Source organism: Kryptolebias marmoratus, linkage group LG11 (genome assembly GCF_001649575.2).
Source record: "Kryptolebias marmoratus isolate JLee-2015 linkage group LG11, ASM164957v2, whole genome shotgun sequence".
Lineage (NCBI taxonomy): Eukaryota > Metazoa > Chordata > Actinopteri > Cyprinodontiformes > Rivulidae > Kryptolebias > Kryptolebias marmoratus.
This window is the reverse complement of record NC_051440.1, coordinates 2,564,907-2,579,615: the sequence shown is the minus strand read 5'-3', so window position 1 is coordinate 2,579,615 and position 14,709 is coordinate 2,564,907. Positions and strand designations below refer to the sequence as shown.

General features: G+C 40.4%; 1 protein-coding gene and 1 long non-coding RNA gene across 4 annotated transcripts in view; one reads left to right on the top strand and one right to left on the bottom strand.

Moving 5' to 3' along the window:
* The window catches only part of LOC119617464, a 1,222-nt gene extending 960 nt beyond the window's left edge, over positions 1 to 262 (top strand). The window contains exon 2 of the long non-coding RNA XR_005233742.1: positions 172 to 262. This is a non-coding gene — a long non-coding RNA (uncharacterized LOC119617464). The remainder of the gene's footprint in view (positions 1 to 171) is intronic.
* Positions 263 to 2,956: 2,694 nt separating this feature from the next.
* Positions 2,957 to 14,709, bottom strand: part of dus2 (dihydrouridine synthase 2) — a 30,220-nt gene continuing 18,467 nt past the window's right edge. For all 3 annotated transcript variants that reach the window (XM_037978334.1, XM_037978335.1, XM_037978337.1), the window contains 7 exons: positions 13,202 to 13,288; positions 12,109 to 12,277; positions 10,357 to 10,478; positions 10,131 to 10,271; positions 8,221 to 8,308; positions 7,241 to 7,314; positions 2,957 to 4,880 (listed from right to left, as the gene is read on the bottom strand). In XM_037978334.1, the coding sequence (XP_037834262.1) occupies positions 4,622 to 4,880; positions 7,241 to 7,314; positions 8,221 to 8,308; positions 10,131 to 10,271; positions 10,357 to 10,478; positions 12,109 to 12,277; positions 13,202 to 13,288 (940 nt within the window). In that variant the 3' untranslated portion in view covers positions 2,957 to 4,621. The remainder of the gene's footprint in view (positions 4,881 to 7,240; positions 7,315 to 8,220; positions 8,309 to 10,130; positions 10,272 to 10,356; positions 10,479 to 12,108; positions 12,278 to 13,201; positions 13,289 to 14,709) is intronic.

The following is a 14,709-nucleotide window of genomic DNA, read 5'->3' as shown; positions in this document are numbered from 1 at the left end:
CTCCAAGATTTTAACCTTTTCCATATTCTGAGTCCAGAAATTGCATTTAGTCCAGAGGCCATTGTCTTTGATGATGGAATATCAGCCAGTTCAGAGTAGTTTGCAATTTCGCTCCTGTTTACAGTCTGAGTGCTGGTCGATCTGTGAACCCATCCATGAATTCCCATCCAGGTCTTAATAGACCATTTGAATATGAATAAGTTTTCCTCTTAGAGAAGCATTAATAAGACAAATCTATTTGATAAGGGTAGACTAACAGAAGCAGAAGAGAAAAAAGCCACACAAGGTCCAGATAGCAAGCAGAGTGACACATGAAGAGACAAGCAGAGACGGTGGAGGTCGATATAGTGTGTTTATGAATGTGTGTGTGTTTGCAGATAAGTCCATGAATCACGTCACAGAGGCCATTGTCTTTGATAATATGATGGAATGTTTATCAAACAGCCCAGAGCAGATCCACAGATGTCTTCAGGCAAGGGTGGGGGCAGAGCATCTTATTTACATAAAATCCAGGAGGAATTGAAGATAGCTGACCAAGGCCAGCACAAGGGAGCCAGAATTCACATAACAATAATTATTTTAGGTCAGGCCAACTCTTATTTTCCATCTGCCTTCAAAGTCTCGCTGGTGTTTCTCAATGGTGAATCCAAACAGCCAAATTCCAGGTCTATTCCGCCAGATCCGAGCGAACAACTTTCTTCAAGATTTATCCCATTTCATCCCAGAGTCCAGGAACCGCATCTAGCCTGCGATCCTGTGAAAGGATCGCATCCAGTCTGCGATTCTGCTCACGTAACATCATAGTCTGAGTGTTGATTACAGATCCCACCACACATGCCTGGAAGCCTCACAGTGGCCAGAACAGCTGTCAAACCTCAGCATATCGAGAAATTATTTCTCGTAACCGCCAACTCTAAAAAGCAGAAAGCCTGTTATCAAAAATCCAATTGTGTACACATCTTTGACATCCACGGCTAACAGTATAATCAGACACACAATTCTCCACTCCTGCCAGGAGTCCATTGTGTATCCGGAGAAAAATGTCCCGTCCAGACAAGAGGGTTGCCCCAAACCCTGTCTTCTCGTTGAGAAAATTTGATCAATTGCGTTGAGAGACCAGCTGACCAAATCCATAATTCACAAATTTTGGAAGATATGCAAAGAGAGGCTCCAAGGGAAAGACAAGACACAGAGCTGAAGCAGGGCAGAGAGGCTGGAAAAATTCCAAAACAATTATCAAATTCTCCTTTTGTTTAATATTCATTCATTCGTTTGAGCAGGGGGTGTGTAGATGTTTGATCCACTGCATATTTTGGGCAGCGTGCTTCTTTATGACATGTTGTTAAAAGTTTACAGACAAAAAGCTGTTATCTGTGCGATGCAACGGCTTCAGTACTTCCTCTAACAGCTCTGAGTCTTTAACTTCCTGTGTGAGGTTAACACTGCTCACAGAGAAGCTCCACAAATTGGTCTGCATTTCTTCATTTAAGCAAAAAAAAAAAAAAAAATACACCCCCCCCACCCCCCAAACAAAAAAAAACCTTGGTGTAAAAAAAGGCTTCATAGTTTTCAAACACGCGTTTGTAACATTTCATTCCTTTTTATTTCGAACCTCTCTGAAGCGGAACATCGTTACTCAATAACGAAGAGGATTTTTCTGACTTTGCCTTCTTGCTTGGAAACGACTGATAACCAACATTTCCCAGCACCCCTTAAAGGCATCAGTGGTGGAGCCATGTTTCTGAATCCTCATTCATATAAAGATTAAACCTCTGAATAAAACCCTCACCTCATTATTCTCAGGGTTGGTTTGATGTTGATACCTTAATTATTCAGTGACTCTGGGGGTTCTCCGTTGTTTTTGATGTTTCTTTGTGAAAGGGTTAAAAGGATGCAGGGACTGTCTGTCCGTGGGCCTTAGATTAGTAAAGCCAAAACCTAATACACTTTAAGAACCGTGATAAGGCCATTAGAAAAACTTTTAGCATATTAATAACATAATTACCCCAATATGACAAAAAAAAGGCTGTGTATTTTATCAAAACACATCACTTCTGATTGCTTGAGCCCAAAATTATGTTTTTAATTAATTCTTCTTCATAAACACAAAGGTTGTACATTATTCAGTGGAAGAAATATGTTTTTGAACTCCTGCTGGTTTTATAAGTTTTACGGTGCATAGATTCCCATCAATCGCAGACCGTCCTTAGCTGCTCTCGTTGTATAAAGCCCACCTGACTCCGTTTCTTCCCTTCCAATCCCTTAACCATCATGGGTCAAACCAAAGATCTGTCAGAGGACTCCAGGCAGCGGATAGTGGATCCGCACAAAGACTGGAACAGACTGAAATCTTGCATCACCCACAAGGTCTCATCTACGCTCACTGGTGAACTTCAGACAGGTCTGAATGTGAGCCTTCATCAGCAGTGGGACCTTCAGTCTATGAGAACGTAGCGCGTCAGCTGTGGTGTTCTTGGGGCCTGTGGACCCTTCTGATCATCAGCAAACTCCTCCTGTGTAGCTGTAGGTGAATCCTTCACCTTTCTCATCCTCATCCCATGAAGATCTTACACAGAGCTCCAGACGGAGGAGCTGATGGCCATTTTATTTTTCATCCATTCCTGAATATATGCTCACCAAACTTCTTCCTGGTGGTCTCGTAGCCCATTCCAGCCCTCTGCAGGTTTATTATCTGGTCCTTGAAGTTCTCTAACAGATCTGATGAAACCACCATAAAAATGTGGGACTGCTTATTTCTTTGTAAGTGGACAAATGTATAAAATCAGGAGATCAAATTATCATTCTTCCACTGGATGTCTTGCTTTTTTATTGTTTCTATGTAAGCTTAAATATTATTGTAAAAAAAATAAGTTCAATTATTTTTTTGTAAAACAAAACACTTTGATATCTTCCTTCCCAAATGACCTCAGTTCTAACAGAAAAAAAAACCCAAAGCTCAGAGGCTGATTAGGTTTTAATGGTTTCATTTTGAAACATTCATCAGGCTGCAGGTCAGTCATCAGCAGGCCAAAAAACTGACAGAACCAGAGTAAAAAAAAAAAAAATCCTCAATAAGAGGTGATTGTGCAAAAATCATTGCAAATCATTACAAATCATTGTAAAAACTGTGCAAAAGTCTTGACTCATTCCTCATCTCTGCCCTCATCTGTTTTGTTCAAGCAGACAGACTGGGGTCTGATCAACGGTCCAGGCTTTCAGTTTTCCTTTTTCTCAGTTTCAGTCCTCGAACATAATCATTGTCAGAGCAACATTTTTACCTCTGACCTCATTCAGACATAAAGAGGCTCCTGCACCCACGGGATGAACTGAACTTGTGTCGACACATAAACAACTTAAAAGTTTTAATAGAATCTTTAGTCCTGTTGTTCCCAGCAGCCTGTCACAGAGACACAATCTGTTCCCGTTTCCTCTTGTTAAATTCAGGAGAAATACCAAAAACAAAGATTGTCAGGAAATGATTTTCACTCCAACAAGACAATCCCCAAACATTTTATGCTGTAATGATAAATTAGAGTTAAGTGCAGGGTTTCTGCAAGTTTCACTTCGTTAAATTTAGAACTCTTTAGGACTTTTTAAAGACCATTATGGTACAAATTTAAAGCTGCAGTAGGTAACTTTTATAAGAAAAAAAATAAAATGTAGCTTTAAGACCTATATGAATAAAAAAAATGAGTCATTGTAAAATTTCTTTCAAAGAAAAAGATTTGATCGCCTTTCATTCAAAGTCATTTCAGTCATTCAAAAAAAAAAAAAAAAAAAAAAACCTCCAATAAACCTGTTTCAGGAGCAGGGCAACAGGCTGATTATCTGCCTATAAATTCCCTGACAGGACTGCTGCATGATGGGAGTTTTAGTTTTCTTTCAATATAAAAACCTCTTAAAACCGTCAGACAGAATGAATGATCGCTGACAGCACATTGAAAATAATTAATAGAAGTGGCAAAGAATGAACAAACATTCAAATTGTAGACAAAACTAAATATATTTTTACACCTAAAATGTTTAAGACTTTCTAAGGCCTAAAATGGACATAAGTGTTTAAATAAAAAGCAGCCAAAGACCAAAGGAAACCTCTGAAAGACCTTCAAAAAGTCTGGAGAACTGCTGATTGGGACCACTAACAGATTACTGAGGGTCTGACTGCTTGGAACAAAAACATGAAGAAATGAGGACTGGACCAGGAGTTTTGCACAGAACCATGTATATTAATCAAAATACCTTTATCAAAATAATCTTTATCAAAAACTAAAAATAACACAAGGAAGAATGAATCTGACTGTCAGAGTCACGGGAAATTAATTGTATCTAAATTTTGGTGTTTTTGTGAAAGAACTAAAATGAAGGACCTGTCAGTAACGTCTGATCCAAACCTGAACCTGCTTCGGACAGAAACTACAGCTGGATTTGACCAAAAACACAAGCAGTGATGGAGGAATCAGTTCTTCCAGCTGTTTCCAGTTGAAAGACTGAGATAAATCCGCTCCAGAGTTCAGCAGCAGCTGTTTGCATTCAAGTCTAAATTTAGAGTTCACTTTGGAAGATGCACAAGCAGGAAACGACGCAGGTCCAAAACACCAGTTACTCCTCCGTCCCAAACTCCTCAGAAAGTCTTTGTCTGAGCCAGAGATGTAGCGTAGTTTTGATTTTCACCGTTTGTTACCACAGAGGGTTCTGAGGTTTCCACTTCCTGCAGGATGTTGGTTACATGTAGCTTCTTGCTCCTCCCCTCCGGCCTCTCCTCCCTCTTCCTCTTGCACACCAGACCCGAATCCTCCTCACCGATGCGACCCTCTGGGATTCCTAAAACCCGCAGGCAGACAATGGCAGATGCTTGCTCGGCAAATTTTTTGGACTTCTCCCTGTTGGAAAAGAGGAGAGACATCGAAACCTGGATGACTCTTCAATTTTTTTGCTTTTAAACTCAGATAGACAGAGGGATAAACTCTGCAGCCTTTCACTTCCTCTGGATGGCATAAATGTGACCTCCAGTTCTGATGTAAAGAACCTTGGTGTTATTTTGAATCAGGATGTCTTTTACCTCCCACATTAAAAATGTTACCAAGTTTGCTTTCCTCCACCTACATAATATCACTAAAATTAGTAACATACAAAGCTCTCAACAACCAAGCTCCATCTTATATTAAAGATCTTATTGTTCCATATTTTCCTAACGGAGCACTTCACTCTCAGACTGCAGGTTTACTTGTGGTTCCAAGAGTTTCCAAAAGTAGAACAGGAGGCAGAGCTTTCAGTTCTCAGGCTCCTCTCTTGTGGAACAAACTTCCAGTTTCTGTTCGTGAGGCTGACACCCTGTCTACTTTAAAGAACAGGCTTAAGACTTTCCTTTTATATAAATCCTATAGTTAGGGTTGGCTTGGGTTTCCTGAGCTATCCCTTAGTTCTGCTGCTATAGGCTTAAAGCTACGGCGTACTCCATAAGAAGTCAAGAAGTTGTTTCGCAATCGAGACATTTGTTTTCACACACACCTTTCAAAAAAGTTTCAAAAAACTTTTAAATTTACCATGGCCTGGATGACTGAGAATCTACACCAGCATACACACACACCTTTCATCATCCACAAGACAGATCAGAACTCCCAGGAAGCTCCTTCCTCCTACTACAGCATTAAAACAGGTTTCTTCCCGCCAGTTTCTCAACTCTCCTGTGATTGTACAGTTTTTTGCTTCCCTTACCGTGACCAGACATTTTTAGTAAACAAACTTAGACAGTACACGCCATTTGGCATTTGCAAATTTAAGGGGGCACAGTATCAAGCGGACACAGGGAAAGTGTCCCAACTCTGCCCCACGAGGAGTACTTCCTCCCGGCCACCACAGCCAAAAAGAGCCCCCTGTGTCTCCACAGTCTCCTCCGTGGTCAAGAACTGTGATATCTCCTTCCACAAGTTCTTTATTTGAGCAGTACAAGCAAAATGACTCCATTAAAGCTCACCGGCTTTTCTGCATAAACACGCCCACAACAACTTCTGACCAATCACACAATATTTGGCACCAACGCCTGTGAGAAAAAGTTCACCTTGTGTTGCAAGTCAGTGGACGAAGCTGCTATTAGAGCAAAATTACACATTTTCCCTCCCACAACCACGTGACTGAGAGCCGACTTTGTGACTTATGGAGTATAACGTAGTCTTTAGACTGCTGGAAGACAAACTGACCACATTTCTTCACTCTGCTCTCCATGTTTGTATTTCTAATTATCGCTTTCATTAACGTGTTTTTCTTCCCATAGAAACTACACCTGGACCGTCTGCTGTGTTCTGAAGTTTACACAGTGAATGAACTTATGTTGCTGTTATAACTTTTGTTCACTAGATGGCACTGCTGTACATCACAGAGCAGAAGAGACTGCAGAAGTAGAACTGAAAGAATGATGAGACCGGGAAAGAGTGAAGCAGTTCTGTAATGGGGTTTGACCTGATAGCAAACGTTATAAAGTTTGTCAGCTTTACCGGCCATCTCCGTATGTTATTTACAACCATCGCAACACCAGCCCATCTGTGTCCTCACTTTGCTATACAAATGAACTCAAAAGAACTGAACTGGTGCCAGTGGAACCACCTCCAGATCACCATAAGGAAATACCAAAGATCTGGTGGTGGATTTTCACACACACGCTCCACTGATGTCAGTGAACATACAGGAAATAGACACTGAGACAGCTGACGTTTTGAAATCCCTGAACAATAAACTACACTCACAACACGGATGCACTTTGTAGAAAGAAAACCTTTCACTTTTTTGTGGGATCTGACATTTTCTAACAAACGAATTCTGCTGAGCAGATTTTTATTGTTACTGTGTGCTCATTTTGTATACCATTTCCTATATTTCTGCTGATTTTTCTTCTTCCCCCTTTGATTTATCCCTCTGCTGCTCTGTTTAAGGTAAAACAAAAGTCTATTCCACTTCATTTCATGACTGCTATACTCGTATGCAAGGTTGAGGGTACTTTACTCTTCAGGTCTAAGATAGTAGTACTAAAGAGTAGTCATTTATCTGATTTAAGTAAGTTTTTTAATTATTCAGGACATGGTAGTCCTAATTAAACTGAACCAAAGGCTTTTGTAGACTCTTGAAGATGCTTGACAACGCTTCAACAAGTCCAGTTGCCTTTGATTCAGTTTGTTAGGAGATTGATCAAATCATGATCACATAGAGCAGAGACAAGAATCCACCGAAGGTTTGTATGTGTACTAACCAAAGCGATGATCTGTATTTCTTCTTTGCTACAGTCACCGTGGACTGAAAAGCTCTATCCTGAGAACGCTGCACCTGAAAAAAAACAAAAAAACAAAGCCCACAGACAATTTGATTGTGACGAAACACCCATAAAGTAATCATCGGATCTATAACTGATTAACTTTTGGAACTTGATGAAGGCTACCACAGCTAATCGAGCTCAGCGTGCACAAAAATGTCAATTTCTCAGTCAGTTTTATGGAAACCAATCTAAAATTTAGTGTGGCAGTAGCTGGCAGCCTTCCCCGACACATACTCAAAGATCATACAAGATCTTTGTTTAAAACTCTGGCATGCAAAGTGGCGGGTGATATGCATTTCTTCAAAGAATTTTAGTTTTATTTTGATCTGATTGTTTTTATTCTATATATATTCTATATATCTACCTACCTACCAACCTATATGCATTTTGTGTTCACCTGCCATCAGGAGTGTGGATGGAAATTAGCAAAAGGCTAATTTTATTAAATGCTTACATGTTTGCACCTAATTAAATCAGGTGTAAACATGTTTTCTCATGCGAGGTTCTTGTTTCTATGTACACACTTCCTATAAGAAATAAAACCAAAACAAGTCCGGTGCTTCAGCAGAGATGCTTTTTCAAGCTTTGTTACTTCTGACAGATCTGGAGTTTTCTTTAGGCGTCTTTTTGCTGAAGAACACAAATATTGCTAAAAAACTAAAAAGCTTTTGTGTTGCAGATGATCATTATTTATTAGACTTGTTTTTATGAACTGTCCTCAACATGTGTAAAACTATTACCAAAATAAAACGATACTAAAATACCATCTGCTTCAAATGTTAGTTTGGCCAAATCCTGTGATGTATTTAAAGCAAGACCGCAGGTTTTATCAACAGGAACTAGAAACAAAACAGGAAGTGCAAATACGGAAACAGGAAGCATCAAATAAGTTAATAGAGCCACAGAGTTTTACTCACAGTTTCGTACTGCGGCTGCTCTAGTTTCTCTTTGCGGCTCCACTCCAGCAGGAACATTTTTGGTGTGATTTGAGGTGGATAATGCCTCCTACAACCACAAAAACAAACCCCATGTTCAGATCGCTTATACATGGTACAATTAAGTCTTTGTTTGAAAAAAACAAACAAACAAACAAAAAAAAACTATGAACCAGATGTATTAGGGAAGATCTGTAGTGCAATACCTAATTACATTATGTTTGAAATCTCAAAAATATGAAAACACTGATTTGATTCCTGCCAGTCTTGCTTGACCAATATGGAAAACTCCACCTGAAGATCTTTGCGTCTTCGGTTTATCAGACAATATGATTCATATGAACATAAAATCAGATAAGATGGTGAGAGAAGCCTCATCCACTAAAGGTTTTTAAAACTCTTATTTAGTGCGTTATAAATTTTATTCCACTGCCAAATCAGTATTATCGGGTGATCATTTGTTCAAAAAAGAATTTCCACTTTGTTTAAATATAAAAACTATTAGGAATACAATGATCGATCAGCTGCACACACCTTTTTTTAGAAGGCCTCCTAGCTGACAATCAAGAGTAAAAAAGCAAACCATAAGGGTCAAAGGAACTGAAGGAAAGCTAAATGGAGCAAGGTGCATGTAGTGACTTCAGGAGACAAAATAAAAGTCACTGAGAGGCTGAGGTGGGCTTCTCCTCATTATATTAAGCTTGAATAGAGAGACCCCAAAAAATTAACCCATAACTTTACAAAGAAAATAATTCCAGCAATCGTAATAAACTTGAAACAAAACACAAAGAAATTTGAGTTAGGTTAATTAACTCCTTTGTTATAACAATGCTTTTTGACAATAAATCTTATATCGTTCGAAAGCTTGTTTATTGCCCCTTAAATGGTGCCACATTTGTTAGAAAGCTGCATTTGTGGGTTGAGCAGCACACTTCGGTATGTGGGTGGTGCCCTTGCCAAATCTCTTCTGTCAATGCCAAACAGATTATTGTGCTATTGACTCTTGTTTTGAGCGTTTGACACGGTGATGGGCATCTGACTGTCACCACCTGAGACAATCCTATATCTCCACAGTCTGGGACTGAACTCTGTCCTCCAAAATGAAAACGCTCACCCCCACAGAGCGGGGTTTATAAGAGACTACCTCCAGGATTTGAGAGTGGAGAGAATTAAATGGCCTGCCTGCAGTCCTGACCTCAACCATATTGGACACCTGTGGGATCAGCTTAGACGTGTTGTTTGTTTTAGAGTGACCAACAAAAACACACTGGATGTCTTATAACAAATGCGGGTTGAAGGATGGGATGCTATCACACAGCAGTGTGTGAGCAGGCTGGTGAGCAGCATGAGGAGAAGGTGCTGGGCTGTCGTGACTGTGTATGGTTCTTCCACGTGCTACTGAGGCCCCAGTTTGTTAAATGAACTGAACTGGGTTGACTCTAAAACTTAATTAGTTGTAGATGTTTAATTGCTTTCTGAAAGTTTCACTAAAATCCAGTCAGTGATTCATGAAATAATTTGCTATTTGTACAAACAAACACGCACTTGGACATGAGCATAAACATTATCGCTCTATTTTATTTCTCAGAGACCAGCAATAAACATCCATAAATTATTATGAAATTACTTCAGAAAAAAAATTAAAAATTCAAAAAATTATTTTAGTCTATATCCTCAATGAAAGCCTGTTCATGGTGGTGTCTCCTACCATTTAGTGGTCAGATTAGCTGCTTCGGTTTTTTATAATTTAATGTAGTAACCTTCTACATAAATGATATTTAGAGTATAAACCTATGTCAAACTCAAATACTTTGTCTCATTTAGATTTTTTTAACAATGAATTCTGTACTTTGATTTTCTCTCTGGTATCCATGCATCTATGACAAACTGACCGTTCAAACTTGACAGCCATGGTTATGACGTCTCCATCCATAACGGGTCTGTTGGGCTGACTGTCCTTTTGCACGGTGTCCCTCCGGGCCTGCAGCTGGTCCTGGGTCTGCTGGTAGAACTCCTGCAGCCCGAACGCCTCACTGCGGCACAGGAACATATTCTCACCATGTCATGCTAAACAGCAGCTTGAAGAGGGAAAAAACCCCTTCTGTTCCAAATCTGCACCTGATGTCAGCGTTGGTCTGAGCCGCTTGAACCTGCTTCCCCAGAGGAGATTCTACCTTGTCTCTCAGCATCTGACACAGGCAGTATTTCGTGTTGAAGGCGTGGTTGTCGTACCGAATGGCCTGTGGATAACAACAAACACAAAGCTTCACTCGGATGCTGTAGGTACCCAGCACTGTGCAGCTTTTAAACTTGTCTTGTCTGTAGATTATAACCCTCCACAACAAACACTCAGCTCCAAAGGTTTCAGTCAAACTAGTCTAGACAACAAATACTGGTGAATAAGAATTGATAAAAAGCCAATTTGCAATGTTCAAATTAAACAACAACAACAAAAAATAGATTCTGACCCAAATTGGGCCACTTTTGTTCAAAAAGCTGCCTGACTCCTAAAAGCAAACTGTCAAATAAACCCTGAGGATGTTTTCTTTAAAGTGTAAAAGGAACACGTCCGTACTGCTGATTACAGTATTTCTGACATTGCAGCGTTACAACAAGAAGTTTACCCATGCAATGGTTTAAAAAGAAAGATAGACAGATGAGACAAACAGACGACTATTAATCTCAGAGGGAAATTCGATTGTCAAAGCAGCATCCAGGCACTTAACAAAATAGCAAAGATAATAATAAAAAAAATTAAAAATACCAAAACAGGAGGAGTCATGTAATACTATTAACAAATGATAACATTTCGTAGGGAATGTAATGAAAATCTTAAAGTAACCATTGGATGCTCATCTACAACTGATTAACTTTTGCAGTCAACCTGATTAAAGATGGCCACCATCTAATCAATCAAAATGGCTAAAATTCTGTAAAACTTTGACAGATATTGTTTTAAAATTTGTTGTGGTAGTAGCTGAGCATCATCCCCAACATATTTTGAGCTCTAATCTGTAATAAAGACTTTGTAACAGGCTCTTATAAAGACTCTTTATAGCAGTCTTTCTCGAACTGTGGTCCACAGGCACCCCCTAGTGGTCTGCAAGGTACTGCATGCACACTACCGTTAATTTGACGTGACGTGAGCTCATCGTACAACGCGTACAGTTAGCCTATTAATACGAAAGGATTGTTTAAAATGATGGATAAGTCGCTTAAGACTGGGTCTTAAGCCTTAAGCGACTTATGGGTCAAAAGAAAAGCCGAAGGAACATCCGACACAACAGGGAAAGTACAACAACTCGACGCTAATGCAGCACGCTTTCAAGCAACATTTGCAAGACCTCCAGTCACAGCTGGGAATATATTTCCAAGATTTAGACACAAGATTTGAGTGGATTAGAAATTCATTCGGCGATAAAATTAATATTGAGCAAGTCGGTTCTAAGCTTTCACCAAGACAGGTGGACAGCCTTGTGGACATTGAATCAGACAACTTTCAGGGAAAAAGTTTGGACAGTCCGTTGGCTCCACATTCAACCTGATAATCCTGACCTGGCTGACTCCGCTCCAAAATTCTTGATGTCATTTCCCTCCACCTGCAATTGTGAAGTGGGATTTTCTACACTTATTGGGCCCAAAACAAAGCAGCGCGACCGGATCAGTGTGGAGTATGACATGTGACTGAAACTTCCCAATTTAGAGCCAGACATTTACGCACTCATATCCCAGAAAAAACAGCACCACCCTTCTCATTAGGAAGAGAAAAAGTTTGAGAAACATTGCTCTATAGTGAAGACTTCATCACAAAGGATCTTATGTCAAAGATGCTCTGTAATAGGAACACTGTGTGTCTGATGATAAACTCACATATTTTAAGTATTCCTCCATGACCTTCTCCACTAGAACTGGTCCGTTGCTGCTGAACACTGATGCATTCCACATGGCGGCCCGGGCCAACATGACCGATGAGGCTCCAGTCGCCTTTCTGAAGTTTTCAATGTCCCCATTGGTCTTGACCAGATCCAAAGAACCTCCACTACAGGAGAGATATTTAATCACCACTTAAGAGAACTCTAACATTGATTTTCTGTCCTTATTTAAACATTTAGCATTTCACACATCAGATGACAAAATCTGTGCGGCGTCTTCACCTTTAAATACCCACAATTCTCCAACCCACATGATCCACCATACCCGTTCATAATCATATATAGCAAGGGTAGGCAACCCTGGTCCTCGAGGGCCACTATCCTGCATGTTTTACTTGTTTCTCTTTTCATGTGGGTGGTCACATTTCAAGCTCAAGTCCTCTAACACAGAGGTCCCCAACCCCTGGGCTGCTGACCGGTACCGGTCCGTGGGTCATTTGGTATCGGGCCGCACAGAAAGAATAATTAACTTACAGTACGTCTCTGGAAGACCTAGATGGGACCATCTCGTTACTGAGAAACAGGCACAGGGCTCCCACTGATTCAGCGTTATGGTGAGTTGTATTCTTTGTGCACTTTATATTTGTGGTGTATCTTATTTTAAAGGGTATGTTTAAAAATCGCCATATTGACCAGGGAACATTAGGGGGAGGAGAGGGTGTTATTCATGTTGATAACACAATACTAGGACGCAGCTAACAAAGCTGCGAGTACACGTTGGATTTAAGTTAATTGTTTTAAAAAATACCCCCGTTTTCATGCCGGTTGTATCATTTTATTTTGTTGTATTTATCTGCCCCACCTTTAAAGGCCGGTCTGTGAAAATACTGTCTGATAATAAACCGGTCCGTGGAGCTAAAGAAGGTTGGGGACAGCTGCTCTAACAAGTTTGGGAGATTCAGAATCTTAGCTGCGCTCTTCTGGACAGAGATCTCAGAGGTTGTTCCTGAGATCTGCTGACACCACTCTTTCAGTTTAGAGGAGACTATTATGGCTTTTCCCCACATCAGTAGCTGTGGGCTGTCACTTACTTTGCAATGACGGGGATTGAAACAGCCTGTGCAACGGTCTGAATATAGTCACAGTGGACTGGATGTCTGGGACGCTCTTCTTTAAACCTGAAAAACAAGGACATGAAAAAGGACAGAATTATTTCACACAGTCTCAGAAAATTAACAGCACGGACTGAAATCTGGCATACAGTCAGTTGTGCCAGTCATTCAAAAAAGCTCTTTCACAAGACACCTCAAGTTGGGACAAAGATGTGTGATTTCTGAACGGACTGAGGCAGCGAGGGGGGGCTTGAAGTCAACCCACTGCGATGCTGCAAAGTGAGGTAGTAACAGAGTCGAAACGATTGACATGTCAAAAGGTAAGCCAGCTTAGCTGCTCAATTATGTGATGAAATTATGATGTATGGTCTCTACGACCACCTTCACGAGGTATTAAACAACAACAAACAGCTTTATTACCGAAGGAAGATATATTCTTAACAATGGCAAATTGGAGCGATAGTGAAATACATGAACTTCTTGCTGTTAGTGATGAACACAAAAAAAAGTTTTGAGAATATGATGACAAAGACGTCCGTCACACATTTAACTCGTAGTGCAAAAAGTAAAAGCAGCTAAGTTCTGTCTTTTGGTTCCGCGATACCCGCTTCATTTCTGAAAGCTCACGTCTGTGATCCTAAAAGTGGTCTGCGTCCACACTGAGGCCTCCAAGCAGCTTCCCAGCAATGAATGCAATGATTACAGATTTCCTGCCTAATTTTACTTAGGCTTGTTTTTTTTTATTTCAATCTACTTGTCTGGTAAGTTTGCAGTTGTGGTGGAAAACGTGCCAGAACACAGAGGGAGAAGAGGAAAGTCAGGAGTGTAGGACTGAGGGTAGCAATTCTAAACGTAGGGACAATGACAGGCAAAGGTAGAGCCCTGGACGACATGATGCAGAGGAGGAAGGTAGATGTATTATGGGTGCAAGAGACAAAGTGGAAAGGCAGCAAGGGTTGCAGCATTGGGCAGGGTTTAAGCCGTTTTACCATGGCGTGGATAGGAAGAGACATGAAGTAGGGGTGGTTCTGAAGGAGGAATTAGCAAGGAATGTAGTCAAGGTGAAAAGAGTGTCAGATACGGTGATGTGTCTGAAGGTAGAAGTAGAAGGTCTGATGCTGGATGTTATTCAGAAAACTTTGAAAAGGATGAACAAAGGGAAGGCAGTTGGACCCAGTGACATACCAGTGGAGGTATGCACCCCCATAGCCAGGAGGGGGGGGTCATTCTTTTATGATATATATATTATTATAATAAGCTGTTGATTTTAAAACAATACCAAAAGCTAAACAAAACACTGTTACAGTTCTTTTGGTTATATTGTACACCAGTCCACTAGGGGGCACTGTGATGTCCTTTTTACCTCGTGGGTGGGGGCGGTGGAGGTGATTCAGTTGTAGTTGTGCATGGCGGAATAAAGCTGCTAAAGCGAACAAAGTGGAGTAATTCTTTCTGACCAACATTGGTAGCAGAGGATGGTTAGTAAC